We start from the raw sequence: 16,428 nt of genomic DNA, 5'->3' as shown, positions 1-16,428 counted from the left end.
GTTCCAAGTCACCGGTTTATTTTAAATCCCAAATAGAGAAATTTTTTATTTTTTAAAGTCTGCGAACCAGAAATTCTAGGTAAAGAATTCTGTTAACCCGGGAGAAGGTATTAGGCATTCCCGGGTCCCGTGGTTCTAGCACGGTCACTTAGCAATTTATACTTGGCTTAATTTTTTGACTGATCAATTTTAAAACCTATGTGCAATTATCTTTTTACCACTTTTAAATCACTTGAATTATTCGTAATTAAAGAATTGAGCTACGCGTATATATACTGTTTTCCTTTGGCGCGTCAAAAATTATGTCACGCGAATATGTCCACAATTAATAATGATTTATTTATTTATTTAAGAAAATTTGATTGAAGTTGCGCGAACGCATCCCTCGAGTCTTTTTAAAGTTAAATTTGCAATTATGTTACGCGAATGTATACATAATCACAATGCTAGTCTAAATCGAGCCTAAAGCAAACTACGAGTATTTAGATTAATAAGAGGTTTGCAAGGGCCATGAAATTTTTTATTAATGGCGCACCTCGATCTAAAAGAGTTATTACTAATTATACGAGGGCCATGGGCTTAGGGATTTTATTTGGCATGGCACGCCTCAAAATATTTCAAAGGGGGTTTCAACATATGCATACTTGTTTATATTTGTTTTAATTAAAGGGAAAGGGGACACGGAAATCTGTTAATTCATTCCAAGAAAATCCTTAATAGAACAATTGGAAATGATGCAAAATGCCAAAGGTTAAAGTTGGAGCCATTCTAATCAATTCATGTCCCAACTCGAATCCATTTTTAAAAGGAAGGCCTTTTGGGCCTTCTTTAATCACTAGGCCAATTGCAAAAAGGGATAGACCAATTTCATTTAAACATACTGGAAATACTTAACAACTCGAGTACATGGATGAATTAGCCATTAAAATATGAAATCTGTTAATTACATGAAATCTATGACACTAATAAATTGTATAATTCTGCAATTAAAATACTACACTGATTTATATTCCTTCACTTCAAATATAGTACATTCAAAACAAATTTTAGTAAAACTTCCTTTGGTACAGAATTTGTTCAGCATTAGCAGTCAATCGCAGGGATGATAGATAAAGAAAATGCAATGCCATCTCTTTCATAGCAATTTTTAAGAGGGAATCAATGCTTGGGATATGCTGAGAAGTGGATTCATAAGCAAAATATCATTTTAGGCTGGGAGTATACTGCACTCAGATTGAACACGCTACCCTGATGCCACTATAAGCACAACATCAAACTACTTAGCATACTTAAACATTCATTAAAGTGAATTAAGATACACCAGTAATTATGACAATATAACTTCAAAAAAACTTTTCCTTACTTTTGCTCAACTTAAAAAAAAACGATTGCATCACAAGGCAAATCTGCCCTCTTAAAGTTGAACACACTACATGTACGCACAAATCAGCTTCACAGAAGAAAGAAAACTAAGTCAATCTAAACCAAACAAAATGCCCCAATTCAGTGTTAACAATCCCCTCATAAAACTTTAAAAAAACTTTCCTCGATCTGTTGAGGAAACGAAAGAAGCTAAGACTAATACAAACATCAAGAGATCTGATTCTGACCAAGATCATAAAAAAAAACAGAGCCGAAGAAGAAGCAAAAGTAGGAACCAAAAAAAAGTTTCAGCAATTAAACAAACCAACAATATCCATCAAACAAAGGTAATAGGACAGCTGACATATGAACAATTTCCATCAGTTATTATTCCCAAACAAATCTGCAGGTTCATGTCATTTAATAAAGAGCCGTACCCGGACAACAAAAAATGGCAACCAAAATGCCAAATAAAACTCAAGGAAAATGTGAAGAGAGTTCTAGCAAACAAAGGTCCAGCGAATCAACTAGCCAACTCCCAAATGCAACATAAATTCGGATGGAAATTCACAGCTCCAAAGCTCCGAACCCCAGCGACAAAACCCGACTTATACTTCAAATCAAAAACATTATTGAAAACCAGAGATCAAAGAGAAATGCTGAGATTTGTAATTTTTGATTCCTTTCGAAATAAAATAATACTTGAATCGAAAATTAAAACTCAGACTATAACTTTTATATTTTTTTTTTGAAAAGATGCAGACTGAAATTTAAAAGAAAAGGCTTGAAGAAATGGAAAACTCCAAGAACCCTAGAATTTTACTCCCTAATTTTCTGAAAATTTCTTTTTTCCTCTAACAAGAAAAGAACTCACCTTATATATAAACCTCAAAATATCTCGAAGCTTCTGCCTAGAATCCGAAAATCTTCAGATTTTTGAACAATTTCGGGACAAATGGAGGGCGTGGATTGATTCATATCTATCCATGACTCCCATTCGTCCAACAATTATCCTTTTGAATTTGAAATCGTGCAATTTTGAGAGAATATCGTACTCCTCGGACAAATCTATTGAGTATAAGGTGACGTGGAGGGAGGGGACCCAAATGAACTCGCTCAAAACTCAAACGAGTTGAGGCGAAGAAGAAGAACAGTAGAGGGAGGGGGGGCACCGTCTCTGATTTTCTAGGTTTAGGGTTCAAATGGGGGAAAGAATTATAAGGAGGTTTTTATATTTAAGAAGGAAACGAGTCGAACCGGGGGGTTGGTTCATTTTTGCTGAGTTGAACCCGGTTTAATTGGACTGGGGTGGTAAGGGAGGAGGGTTCTTTGGGCTGGAGAGTGTGAATGTTTAAGGGGAAGAATTTGGGCCAAAATTGGGGTGTTTAAAATGGCCCAAAACCAAATGAAACTCTTGTCTTCAATTAATTTCTTTTATTCCTTTCTTTTCTCTTTCTTCTTCTTTTTTTAATTAGAAATCCTAAAATTTAAAAAAATCCTAAATTATCTAAAAATGTAAAATCAAGCTAATTAACTAATTATAAAATTATAAACATTACTCAAATCTATATTAAAAGTGGAAAATCAATGAACTAAAAATTAAAGGCAAAAATGTGAAAATGAACTATTTATTTTTTGTGATCTTCAAATTTTACAAAACAAGTAATTACGGATTAACTCTAAAAAGTGTAAAAATAAATCCTAAATGTAGTGCATGATATTTTTGGTATTTTTATGATTTGAAAAAAAATTAAACAAGCAAGAAAATGTAATCAATTAATAAAAATCTACAAAATTCCTAAAAATGGCAAATAATCAATAAGAAAATCTATTATTTTAGATTTTGTAGGAGTATTTCATGTATGGCAAAAATCACGTGCTCACAACTGCCCCTCTTTGCTCGGAGACACGAAAGGTTTTCGGGCAAAGATAAAACGAGCAATTACGAGGGATTTTTGCCCGTTTGAAATTCCATGAGAAGCATTTTTTGAAAGAGCCTGACCGAACCTTGCTTCAGAGGTTGCCTACATATCCTTGGCTATAAAGGAATCAGATCAGTGTAGTTTTGGACGTTTTGGTAGCTGGGACTACCGAGAAGCTGTGATTTCACTGCTGTTGCTGCTGTTCCTACTTGCTAAACTCTTTATTACACCGAAAAAATGGAAAAAATAAAAAGCTAAACTAGCTAAACCTATCAACTACGAGTTACAAGATTCCTATCTATAAATCTCTTGAAGCTTGATCTTGAGTCTTGGCAAGGTCTTGCTGCAGGCTCCGATCTGAATCTTGATGTTCGTCAGCTGTAGGTGTTGGTTCTTTCTTCAGCTTTGGATCAAGGCGGAACATGCGAGGTTGTGACTTCAATCAAATTTGGAGCAGTCCGCGTCCTTCTCCACTTCAGCACTTTGAGTTCACTTCTTTTGTTCCTTTTCTTCTTTTCTTTATTTTAGATTGAGATTCATTTTTGGTCATCTCGAATCCTGTGCCTCGAGGTCAAACCTGCTCAGACACCAAAATAAACAAACGAACGAAATTTTTCTGCCCCAGTTTTCACTAGAAAAATTTCGTGAGTTATTTGCAACAAAAATCTAAACTATTTCTTTATTGAAAGCAATAAAAATCAGGATTGTATATCTTTAGGAGTAGAGAGTGAAGCCCTAAATTGGGAAGATTGCCAGGTTATGCTGAAAAGATAATCGGGTTATGCCGGAAAAGAAAAAGGGTCCTCGGGTTATGCCGGGGAAGTCATCGGGTTATGCCGGAAGAAAAGAAAAAGGTTCTTGGGTTATGCCGGGAGAAAAGAAAAAAGGTCCTTGGGTTATGCCGGGGAGGTCCACGGGTTATACCGGGAGAAGAAGAAAAAGGTCCTTGGGTTATGCCAAGGAGGTCCACGGGTTATACCGGGATAAAAGAAAAAGGTCCTTGGGTTATGCCAGGGAGAAAAGAAAAAAGGTCCTTGGGTTATGCCAGGGAGGTCCACGGGTTATGCCGGGATAAAAGAAAAAGTCCTTGGGTTATGCCAGGGAGAAAAGAAAACAGGTCCTTGGTTTATGCCAGGGAGGTCCACGGGTTATGCCGGGATAAAAGAAAAAAGTTCATTGGGTTATGTCAAGGAGGTCCACGGGTTATGCCGGGATAAAAGAAAAAGGTCCTTGGGTTATGCCAGGGAGAAAAGAAAAAAGGTCCTTGAATTATGCCAGGGAGGTCCACGGGTTATGCCAGGATAAAAGAAAAAAGGTCGTTGGGTTATGCCAGGGAGGTCCACCCAGCAAAAGGTCCTTAGGTTATGCCAGGGAGGTCCACAGGTTATGCCGGGATAAAAGAAAAAGGGTCCTTGGGTTATGCCAGGGAGGTCCACGGGTTATGCTGGGATAAAAGAAAAAGGTCTTTGGGTTATGCCAGGGAGAAAGGAAAAGATCCTCGGGTTATACTGGGGAAGTCTCCTTTTTTTTTAATTTAAGAACATGAGTAAAAATGCAGGAAAGAATTTGAAGGAGACTTCCCTTTTGGATTGATTATTGCTACAAAGCTGTTTTTAACTCTTGCACATTTCCTTTTGGTTGCACCTGCTTCTTGCATGGTTGCTTTGGATTGCACCGTTTCCTATTTTCAAATAAAGAACAATTGTTAACTTGAAACGGTGGTTGGTTTTGTGGCCTTGACGGTTTTGATCACTCGATCTCGACCCAACTTTTGGTGAGAACCTCTGCTGCTTGCTGGCCTTTCTGAAGATTGATCTCTTTCCTAAATCGAGGGACTCAACTTTTCAAAAATTTATCCTAACGGCTCGCCCGTATTTGGCTTTGGTCCTTTAACTTTATTCTGCTTCTAGGGGATTTTGACTTGGCTTCCTTTCATTTTCAATAACTTTGGGTTTCAGAGCATCGATCATCATGGCCAGTCAGGGTCGACTTGATGCACTCGCTGAAGCTGGGTACTTTCTTTGAATTTGGCCTTTATTAAGCAAACTCTGTAAAACCAATCTTGCCACCTTTTCTTTGTATTAGTTTCGGAAACAGAGTTAGACGGAAGGGATTCAAGGAAAAGTAAAGGACAAGAAATGAATTTTAAAGGGAAGTGTCCCTTTCGGGAAGGAAAGAAGCACTTATCTGAGATGCATACGGACTTCAATAGGCATGACATGCTTCTTGGACTAGGCGCCCGATCTGCACAACTATTCAACTTCTAATAAACTCATTGCGACCCGTGTTCTAAAACCAAGAAACCTTGCCAGGACTCTTTCAATACCAATAGTGATGAGGGATTATCCTTTTCGATCAACGGTGCCCTTTGCGGGTTTTCGCCAATCGACCTCTCTCATTTCTCTTCTCACGGCCGGCTTATAGTGCTCTCTGCGAGTTTTCACTAACAAGAGACTCTCATTTTCGATTTCTCTGCTTACCATCGCCTTACGGTGCCCGTAAGTTTTCACCAATAAGACTCTCTTATTTTATTTCTCTCATCTTGATTGCATCGGATCTAAACAACTGCGTTCTCCAATTTGAAAAACATTTTTCCCGATTGATCGGAAGGACTTGAACCAGGTTTGGGTAAAAGAACTTGGATCGAATTACAACTTTGAAACCATTCGGGCGGGATCATCATCGAATCATTATAACATCTGCCCCAGTTTCACTTTTGGGGGAAACTAGATTTTTGTTTTGGTGTGACTGAATCTCATAGAGAGGCTACCTATGTATCCTTTCAGAATCAAGTCGAACGTAGTTCAGAGAAACTCTTTTTTTACAAACGTCTTCGAGTTCCAAAGAGGGTAACGAAAGAAAGGTAACCGGCTTAAAGGGTTAGCAAAGTATTGGAGTGTTTGGGGTAGCGAGAATGAAAGCCTTCGTCATCCCAATCGGATAATGTTGTTGCTGCTGCAGGGTTAGACATAATACCTTTTGATTGCGTCTGCATTTATAGCTGCTTCGGGGTCATTTCCTTCGATGTCTCCCAGGTATAACGCCCCTCTTGGCAATATCTTTCTGATGATGTATGGGCCCTTCCAGTTTGGAGCGAATTTTCCTTTTGCTTCCTGGTGATGGGGGAGAATACGCCTTAAAATGAGTTGCCCCATTTCAAAATTTCTGGGTCGTACTTTCTTATTGTAGGCATGGGCAATTCTTTGTTGGTACAAATGCCCGTGGCAGACTGCGGCCATTCACTTTTCATCGATCAGGGTTAACTATTCCAGACGAGTTTTGACCCACTCACTGTCTTCAATTTCAACTTCAACAATGATCCGGAGAGAAGGGATTTCAACTTCCGCGGGTATTACGGCTTCAGTGCCATAAACCAAAAGGTACGGGGTTGCTCCGACCGGCGTGCGCACAGTAGTGCGATACCCCAACAATGCAAAAGGCAACTTTTCATGCCACTGCCTGGAACTTTGAATCATCTTTCTCAAAATCTTTTTGATGTTCTTGTTTGCTGCTACGATGGCACCATTGGCTTTAAGCCGATAAAGAGTAGAGTTTCGATGCATTATTTTGAATTGTTTGCATATCTCCCCCATCAAATGACTATTCAAGTTTGCAGTATTGTCTGTAATAATAGTTGCAGGAATGCCAAAACAACAGATAAGATTGGAGTGCACAAAATCTACCACAACTTTCTTGGTGACAGATTTGAGAGTGATTGCTTCAACCCATTTAGTAAAATAGTCGATGGCGACCAGTATGAATCTGTGCCCATTTGAGGCTTTTGGCTCGATTGGCCCAATGACGTCCATGCCCCAGGCAACAAATGGCCAAGGCGCTGACATGTGATGCAATTCTATGGGAGGTGCATGAATCAAATCACTGTGTACCTGACACTGATGACACTTCCGAACAAAACTGAAGCAGTCTCTTTCTATAGTCATCCAGTAGTAGCCTGCTAGGAGGATTTTCTTTGCCAAAACATACCCGTTCATATGGGGTCCGCACACTCCTACGTGCACTTCATACATGATTCTTCCAGCCTCTTCGGCATCAACACATCTTAACAAGTTGAGATCCGGAGTCCTTTTGTACAATACATCACCGCTCAAGAAGAAACCACTTGCATGCAGTCTAATGGTTCTCTTTTGGTCTCCACTGGCTTGCTCGGGGTATTATTTTGTTTTCAAAAATCTTTTGATGTCATGATACCACGGCTGAACATTTGGTTCTGCCTCAACCGTATTATAGTAGTCGTGCCTTTCCCTGATTTGGATTTCCAAATGATCAATGTGGGCATTGCCTGGGTATGGCAGTATTGAGGCCAAAGTGGCAAGTGCATCAGCTAGTTCATTGTGGAAACGAGGGATGTACCTGAACTCTATCGACTTGAATTGCTTGCCAAGTTCTTCCACATGTTGCCTATAAGGAATAAGCTTGACATCTCGGGTATCCCATTCTCCTTGAGCTTGTCGGATAATCAAATCCGAGTCTCCCACGATTAACAGTTCTTCGACATCTTGGTCGATTGCCATGTTCATACCCATAATGCAAGCTTCATACTCGGCAATGTTCTTTGTGCAGAAAAACCGAAGCCTGGATGTGGCTGGATAATGTTGACCAGTGGGTGAGATCAAGATTGCCCCAATCCCAACACCTTTTGCGTTTACTGCTCCATCAAAGAACATTTTCCAAGCATTGGTGTCCTTGGATATTGCCTCAACTGAATTTACCTCTTCATTAGGGAAGTAGGTGTTCAAAGGTTGCTATTCATCATCAACTGGGTTTTCAGCTAAGTGATCTGCTAATGCCTGGGCTTTCATTTTATGTCAAATTCAGTGAGCAAGATCTGCCACTTTGCTAACCTCACAGTGGGCATTGGTTTCTGGAATATGTACTTTAAAGGGTCCAACCTAGTAATAAGGTAGGTGGTGTAGGCCAGCAAGTAATGCCTCAGCTTCTGAGCAACCCAAGTTAAAGGGCAACGAGTTCTTTCCAACAAGGTATATTTGGCCTCGTAGCTTTTGAACTTTTTGCTCAATTAGTAGATTGCCTGTTCCTTCTTCCCAGTCACGTCACGTCACGTCACCTGTCCATTTAATTGTTGCGTCTTTCTTTAACAACTTGAAAATGGGTTCACATGTAGATGTCAACTGGGCAATGAATCGGCTTATGTAGTTCAATCTTCCGAGCAAACGCATAACATCTTTCTTGGTTCTTGGAGGAGGCAAATCTCAAATGGACTTTATCTTGGTTGGGTCTAACTCGATGCCCCTCCGACTAACTATGAATCCCAAAAGTTTGCCAGATGGAACCCCGAATGCACATTTGTCTAGATTTAGCTTCAGATCATATTTACGCAGCCGCTCGAAGAATTTTCTCAAATCTCGCACATGGTCATCCTGAGTTTTGGACTTGATGATCACGTCGTCTATATACACCTCTATCTCTTGGTGCATCGTATTATGGAAAATGGTGGTCATGGCTCTCATGTAGGTGGCCCCGACATTCTTCAGATCAAAAGGCATGACCCTGTAGCAATAGGTTCCCCAAGGTGTCGTAAACGCTGTCTTCTCTGCATCTTCCTCGTCCATTAAGACTTGATGATACCCAACATAACAATCCACAAAAGACTATATCTCATGTTTGGCACAGTTGTCAACGAGGATGAGGATGTTTGGAAAAGGGAAATTGTCCTTAGGACTTGCTTTATTTAGATCTCTGTAATCCACACACACTCGGGTTTTCCCGTCTTTCTTTGGCACTGGAACTACATTGGCTAACCAAGTGGTGTATCGAACCACTCGGATCACACCTGCTTTCAACTGTTTTGTGACCTCTTCTTTGATCTTGTCACTGATAACAATTTTAAATTTTCTTTGCTTTTGTTGAACAAGGGGATAATCAGGGTAAGTTGGCAACTTATGAACCACCAAATCAACACTCAGACCGGGTATGTCATCATATGACCAAACAAACACATCTTTGAACTCAAACAAAATTTGGACCAAAGCATCCCTAGTTCTTTCATCTGTGTGAATGCTTATCATGGTCTCTTGTACCTCTTATGAACTACCCAAGTTTACTAGCTCAGTATCATTTAAGTTCGGCTTAGGTTTATTCTCAAATTGCTCTAATTCTCGATTTATTTCCCTAAAAGCCTCTTCTTCATCATAGTCTGGTTCTTGGTTTATTATTTCACAGTTAGACAGCGTGTTTAGATCTGGGCATGAAGTCCGCAAGAATGTCATGTTATTTAAAACCACATTATTAGAACTAAAAGAAGAAAATAAAGAGATAAATAACAAAAATCAGAAGAAATAAAAAAAGATGAACGATAAAATATTAATTTCATTTCATTGAATTTGAAGATAACGGGGTTTACATTGGAAATTAAAAGACAGGAAACTAAAGAAAACATCCGATTTACACCCTGGAATAACTCGTGATGCAGAAAAAGTGGCAGGATAGGTCTACCGGGACTCCCGCTTGATTGGGAATGGCGTAGCCTTCCAATTCTGCAGTTTGGCATTAGGTCCCATATATAGCACCTTAGCGGTGCCTGAGCCTTCCCCTGGTTGGACCATGTGGGTTTCATACAGTATCTTCCCTAAGGCCTCACAGATTTCTTTGATTTCTTCAGCCGTAAAGGCCTCATCTTCCTCTTCCTCATTGTATTTCGGCTTGACAAATGTTCTGTACATATGCGGTACCATCTGAGGCAAGACCCAACCATCATTCTTTCTATCATCTGCCCATTTTACATCAGCTGGAGTGGGTCGAAAGCCTACCCCAAAGAACTTTTCACTGGCGGTCAGGGTGATAGGTTCAACTATTCCTTGCAATGATCTCCCAAGACCCTTCCCAGGTTTGTAACCATGCCTGATCATTTCTTTGGCCACCATGATTGATGCATTAGAAAGGAAGGGTTGGGGGCAAGGGTTTCCTTCTTCGTACTGGTCTACAACCACAATTTCAAAGGCCTGATAAACTATGTGCTCACTCCCCTCTCTTGCTTCAAGACACGGGACTGACGGATCCCGATAAATCGATTACTCATCTTCCTCGTGAACCACAATATCTTGATCCTCATGTTCAAACTTCACCATATGGTGGAGAGTAGATGGCACAGCCCCCGCTGCGTGAATCCACGACCTTCCCAAGAGAAAATTGTAGGAAGTGTCCATGTCCAAAACCTGTAAGGTCACTTCGAAGTCTACCGGGCCGATAGTTAGAATCAGATCAATTTCGCCTATTGTATCCCTCTTTATGCCGTGAAAGGCACGTACATACACGTTGTTTGGTCTGATTCTCTCAGTACCTATTTCCATATGCTGCAGAGTTGAGAGTGGGCAAATGTCTACCCAAGACCTGCCATCTAGCATGACCCTTTTTACGTAGTACCCTTCGCATTTCACAGTCAGGTGAAGGGCTTTGTTGTGTGCGACCCCCTCTGGGGGCAGATCATTCTTGCTGAAGGAGATTTGGTTGATTGCAAAAAACCTCTCTGCCATTCTTTCCAATTGTTCTCCGTGGTTTCAATTGGTACATATGCTTTGTTGAGGGTTTTGATCAATACCTTTTGATGTTTAGTGGAGTTCATCAACAAAGATAACAGAGAGACTTGAGCGGGAGACTTTTGAAGCTGGTCAATTATCTCGTAATCTGCCATTTTCATTTTCTGAAAGAAAGCCTCTGCTTCCTCAGCACTCACCGGCTTCTTAGGTGGGAAACGCTTTTTCGTGGCGTTATTCACCTCTTCCAAATTGAAGTACTTCTCGGACGGGCTATTTTCTTGAACTTCTGCTAATATCTCTTTGCCTTTGTAAGTCACTACCGATTTGTTATAGTTCCATGGCACAGCGGTGGGATCCGTCATGGGCCTTTGTGGCGCGTGGCCAATAACCACGGGCTCACTCAGCCTTGGTAGAATTATTGGCCCCCGCATCACGTAGGTCCCCTTGGGCACATACGTATGGGCTCCCTTGTTTAACTCAAACCTTCTAGGAGGACTCAACTCCATTTGTTCTTTCTTGCGGCCTCGAGGGACATAGAGAACGACATCTTTAGAGGGAGCTGCCCCAGTTTCAACTTCTACTTTCTTTTCCATATTTTGAGGGGTGGCTTTACTCTTTTTCTCCCCCTTATCTTGTTTTGTGACAGCTCTTGGCTCCTTTCCCAAGTTAGCTATAACAATGATGGCTTTTAGAGCTGGGTCAAATTCCTTGTCTTCACAAATCATCCCAATAACCGGCCTGTTGTTGTGAGCCGGTAGTGGATTGTTGGTTACATTGGGAATATATTCGTCCCTTAGCACTATTTTCTTTTGTTCTATCAGATCTTCCACAACCCTCTTCAAAGTCCAACAATTTTCTATATCATGCCCTTTATCCCCTGAATGATAAGCACACCGGGGGCTACGTTGGTAAGAGGGTGAATCTGGGTTTTGCCTATTCGGGGGTACAGGTTGCAGCAAACCCATTTGGACTAATTTAGGAAATAGGCTAGAATAGGACTCACCAATGGGTGTGAAGTATGTTCTCATTAGTGGTTCCCGGGCACGGAAGTTGTTTTGTGAAGGTCGAGGATTGTAATGATCTTGGTAAGGAGGTGGATTTCTGGGAAGTGGAGCTCTGTTCTGGTTAAATTGTTATTGTGGCCTGACATAGGGTTGGGCATTCATCACTGTGTATAGCTGAGGAGTATAAGCTACATCTTGGTGGGGATAGTAATGTTGTGGGATTCTCTCAGAGAAAAGAGGTATGGGTGGACGAGGTTTCCTTGCACTCGAAGTCGCCATTGACGTTTCTTCTTTTTTCTTTCGACTCGCTACTCCTCCACCCAACCTGGATGGCTTGCGAAGTAACCCTTATAGCAGACTGGCTCAAGATCCGCCCAGTTTTCAAACAATTTTCAACCATTTTGCCGATTTTGATTGCTTCGGTAAATGGTTTACCCATTGCTGACATCATGTTTTAAAAATAATTAGCCTCTTGGGCTTGGAGGAAGACCGTGACCATTTCAATCTCGTCCATTGGAGGCTTTACCCTGGAGGCTTGCTCACGCCACTTGACAACATACTCTCGGAAGCTTTCAGAGGACTTATTCTTCAGATTTGTTAATGAGTTTCTGTCCGGTGCAATGTCGATATTATACTGAAATTGCCTGACAAAGTTCCGATCAAGGTCATCCCAGATATGCCAATGGGATATATCATGATCCATATACCATTTAGATGCGATTCCAACTAAACTCTCTCCAAAGTAGGCCATGAGGAGCTCATCTTTTCCACCCGCTCCCCGCAACTGGTTACAATATCTTTTGAGGTGGGCAATGGGATCCCCGTGCCCGTCATATTTCTCAAACTTCGGGGTTTTAAATCCCAATGGCAGATGCACGTGAGGGAACATACATAAGTCGGCATAGGATACACTTTTCTGTCCACTCAAACCCTGTATGTTTTTGAGACTCTGCTCCATGCTCCTCATCTTTCTTGCAATATCCTTTTGCTCAGGGGTTTTGGTGGCTTTCTCTTGCCCTGCTGTGAACTCATACCGGGGTGGTTGAGAGTAGGTATAGGTGGGGAACTGTGTAGGTTCGAGTGGGAAAGATGGTGTTTGGAAGGTGAAGGATGATAGGTCAAAGCTAGGCTTGGGCAGTGTAGGCTGTGCAGTAGCCGAGCAAGGCGGAGCAGTGAAGATATTTGAAGCCGTACCTGAAGCTAACACCTGGGGGAGGACCTCAAAAGGTGTTCCAATGAAGTGGGCCGAGATGGTAGGATACACCAGTGAGGTAGTGGGGTGACTGATCGGGATGTTGGAGGTTCCACTTGCCCTAGGAAAAAGCTCAGGGAACCCAGGGATCACACTTGGTGGTTCTCTTCCATTGGCCCAGGCATCCCACATTTCCATTATGCGGAGACGCAAAATTCAGTTTTCCTCAGCAGCTGCCGATTCTGAAGTTGGGATGCCCGAGATTGGACTATCATCCGCAATAGGAATTGTTGGTAGAGTCATTTCCGAAGATATTTCAACGCTACCCTTCGACCGTGTGAAGTATGGATGCGAAGCCAGACTACCACAAAACCAACCACCTTACTGTAAAACCTGGCTTAATAGTAGACAACAAACATGTCAGTTTGAAATAAATAACACATAGGTAATCGCACGTTAGGGTGCGATGCACCTATACAGTTAAATGTGTTTCTACATGTTTCGCAACGGTTTGCATGTTTCATCCCGGTTTTTGCTTACTTTCCCCAATTTCCTCTTCTTGCCTCATCTCTTATTCCTTATTTTCCTCTCTTTTCTTTCCTTTATCTTCTTTTTCATTTTTCTATTTTTCTTTATTTTGGTTTTCTCTCGTTTTTTCCTTCTTTTATTTAAATTGTTTACAGAAATCATGTCCGAATCCGATGAGGATTGCCTACGTATCACGACACCACACGAATCAGATCATAATGTAGTTCAAGAGGTAAATGCAAAAAATAAAAGAATAATTTTTGTGGTTTTTCAAATTTTCATTAATACAACTTTACTGAATTACAAAATACTCGAAACATACTTTTCTAGGACTTTACAACTTTAAATAGACTCAGGACATACCTTTTCTAGGAATTTAAAATAGACTCAAAACATGTTTTTTTTAAAAAAATGAAAATACAGACTCGAAAAGAAAAAGAAAATACAATCAAGAAAACATCAGTGCCTCCAACCCTGTCCTAGGAACACCAACTGGTCTAGCAGCGGGCCTACTTGCTATGTCATCTTGGAGCTGATATAGATCCTCTATTATCTGACGGACAAAGATCATTACAGTGGCGAAAAACATGGATCTGGTCATGTCCTCACACGCACTTCATTTCATTGCAATGTAGTCAGCAATCCTCCTGACCGTTTCTCTTATAATGCCCTTTCCTTGCAGCAAACGCCCAATCTGTTGGGATATAGCTTCTAAGACCTGGGTAGCAGTGTGATTTTGCTCTTACAAGTGCTGTAGATCCCCTTCTAATCGTGCCATCATGGCGTAACAATGTTCCCTCTCGGCTTTAAAATTCTTGGCTTGTTTAGCCATTTCACCTTCGAGGTTGCTAATCTCCTTTTCCCAACCTGTGACCCCTCTTTCATATCTTTCTTTCATCTGTTGAACGAAAGCTGCACACACCTTGGCGTTTTTAGCCAACCTCATTCGTACTTTTGCTAGTTCAGACTCAGCTTTCTGCAAGTCATCTTCATAGTCACACACCTTTTGAGTAAGGTTGTAAATGAACCTTTCATCTTTCCTGCTTCTGCCCGGGTTCTCGGCTGCTATTTTCAGTTGTCGAACCTGGGCTCTAAGAGCTTCATTTTCTCGAACCAATCTTCTCCTCTCACCCTCGGCCTCTTGTGCCTGTAAATCATTGTTGAAGGTGACATTTCTCAACTCTTCTCGCAAAACATGAATGGTGGCCTGATATTCCTTTTCCCCCCAGGCTAACCTTTCTTGAATTTTTTCATCAAAGGCTTGAACATGGGACATTTTGGCGGTCCTCACGGGTTCGGGCTCCGGCTCCGGCTCATTGTTCACATAAAAACTCCTTTCAAACCAAGCAGCATAATTGGGATCAACTTCGCCCTTAGCCGGGTCTGGTACCTGGGTGTTACTTTTTAGGTACCGACAACAATTCCAGTCCCTTTGAACTAAAGCCTCAAGGATCGCTGCTTGTAGGTGTAGTTCAATGACTTGGGTGCTTAGGTCTGCCTCTTTGGGTATCACCTGATATATTCCCAGTTGTCTTAGAACTCTTTGTGGTGCATATGGTTGTATACTTCTTGCTCCCATCATCATCAAGTAACCCTTTGAAACAGTCATGTATATGATCTCTGTTATCGGGAGCCATCCTATGGTCCATTCAATTTGATTTGCTCTCAATTTTCTCAAATAGGAAACCCAGGCTTCAAACCCTTCTGGCAGTTTGTAGTCTTCCACCCTTTTCCTCATACTTTTTGATGAAATTATTCTCGTCTGAAGCATATCTCGTGAACTTAGGATGACGGCGAAGGTGTTCGATCATCCACATTTGAAGAAGAATATTGCAGCCTTCGAAAAATTGACCCCCAAATTTGCACAATGTTAATGCCTGGTAAATGTCCGCCAGCACTAATGGGACAAGTGTGTGATCTTTTTTGTCGATGAGCACCTGTATGATTCTGGCCATACGAAGGTCTATTGTATCCTCAGTATTCGGAAATACCATGATTCCCAGAAATGCCACGATAAAAGCAAACCAACGATAAATTTACCATGTGCTCTTGTCTTGTTTGTTACTCAACCCTTTTTCATGTGTTTCAAACCTGGCCGAGTGCCCAAACCTGAAATACAGGAAGTAGAGCGAACAACTCCCTTTGCTTGTGCGGTCCTTGCTCATTTGTTTGTTAATTTTCAAAAGATCGAAGAATTTGTGTACTAATGGGGCCCTGGGAATATGAGTTGTTCCTTTCTTAACTCTTGGCCGAAATCAATATACCCAGCTATTTCTTCCAGAGTGGGTGTGAGCTCAAAATCCGAGAAACGGAATACATTGTGAACGGGATCCCAAAAGGTCAACAAAGCCTTAATAAAATCCTCCTGTGGTTTGATGTACATGATGTCTACCAGGAAACCCAACTGCTCTTTTACCCAAAGTTGGTCATCTTCATCTAAATCAACTCACCACTTATGTAGCTGCATCTGAGCCCTTTCTATGACAGATTGTGATGATTACTGGACGGTATTCATTTGTACCTGTGGAGGGTTAAGGTTAGGGTTGACTCTTGTAGACTCTTTTTTGCAAAACAAGTTTTCTAAAAAAAAAAATCAACGGACAAGGACCCCTTTTATTGCTATGTTAGTAAAATGGTCGTTTTTGCAAACGTGGCTCCTTCACAATTCCAAATGAATTTTGAGGCCGGGATTAAGTATTTTAAAAGAAAAAGACACCTTTTAAACAAACTTTCATGTTTCTCCCGAAAATAGCCTTTTGACAATTGGAATGTAATATAAGGCAATTCCATTAAGAAACGACTTAAAAATAAATCGAAACCGAGTCGACTTTATTTTTTTGACCAAAGCCCTGAAACACCTTTTATTTTATTATTTGGTAAAAAAGAGGCCGAACCTTATGTGAGTT

The 16,428-nt window shown here is 41.0% G+C and overlaps 1 protein-coding gene across 1 annotated transcript; it reads right to left on the bottom strand.

Annotated features, from left to right (window-relative positions):
- Positions 1 to 10,333: 10,333 nt before the first annotated feature.
- On the bottom strand, positions 10,334 to 11,763 carry LOC142176257 (uncharacterized). The gene is made up of 2 exons (XM_075243388.1): positions 10,785 to 11,763; positions 10,334 to 10,602 (listed from the first exon to the last, which is right to left on the bottom strand). The coding sequence occupies exons 1-2, from the start codon at positions 11,761 to 11,763 to the stop codon at positions 10,334 to 10,336; spliced, it is 1,248 nt and encodes a 415-aa protein (XP_075099489.1).
- Between the last annotated feature and the right edge of the window lie 4,665 nt (positions 11,764 to 16,428).

The sequence above is a fragment of the Nicotiana tabacum genome, chromosome 3, assembly GCF_000715075.1.
Source record: "Nicotiana tabacum cultivar K326 chromosome 3, ASM71507v2, whole genome shotgun sequence".
NCBI classification, from domain to species: domain Eukaryota; kingdom Viridiplantae; phylum Streptophyta; class Magnoliopsida; order Solanales; family Solanaceae; genus Nicotiana; species Nicotiana tabacum.
The sequence above is the reverse complement of the archived record's forward strand: the minus strand, read 5'-3'. Positions and strand labels throughout refer to the sequence as shown.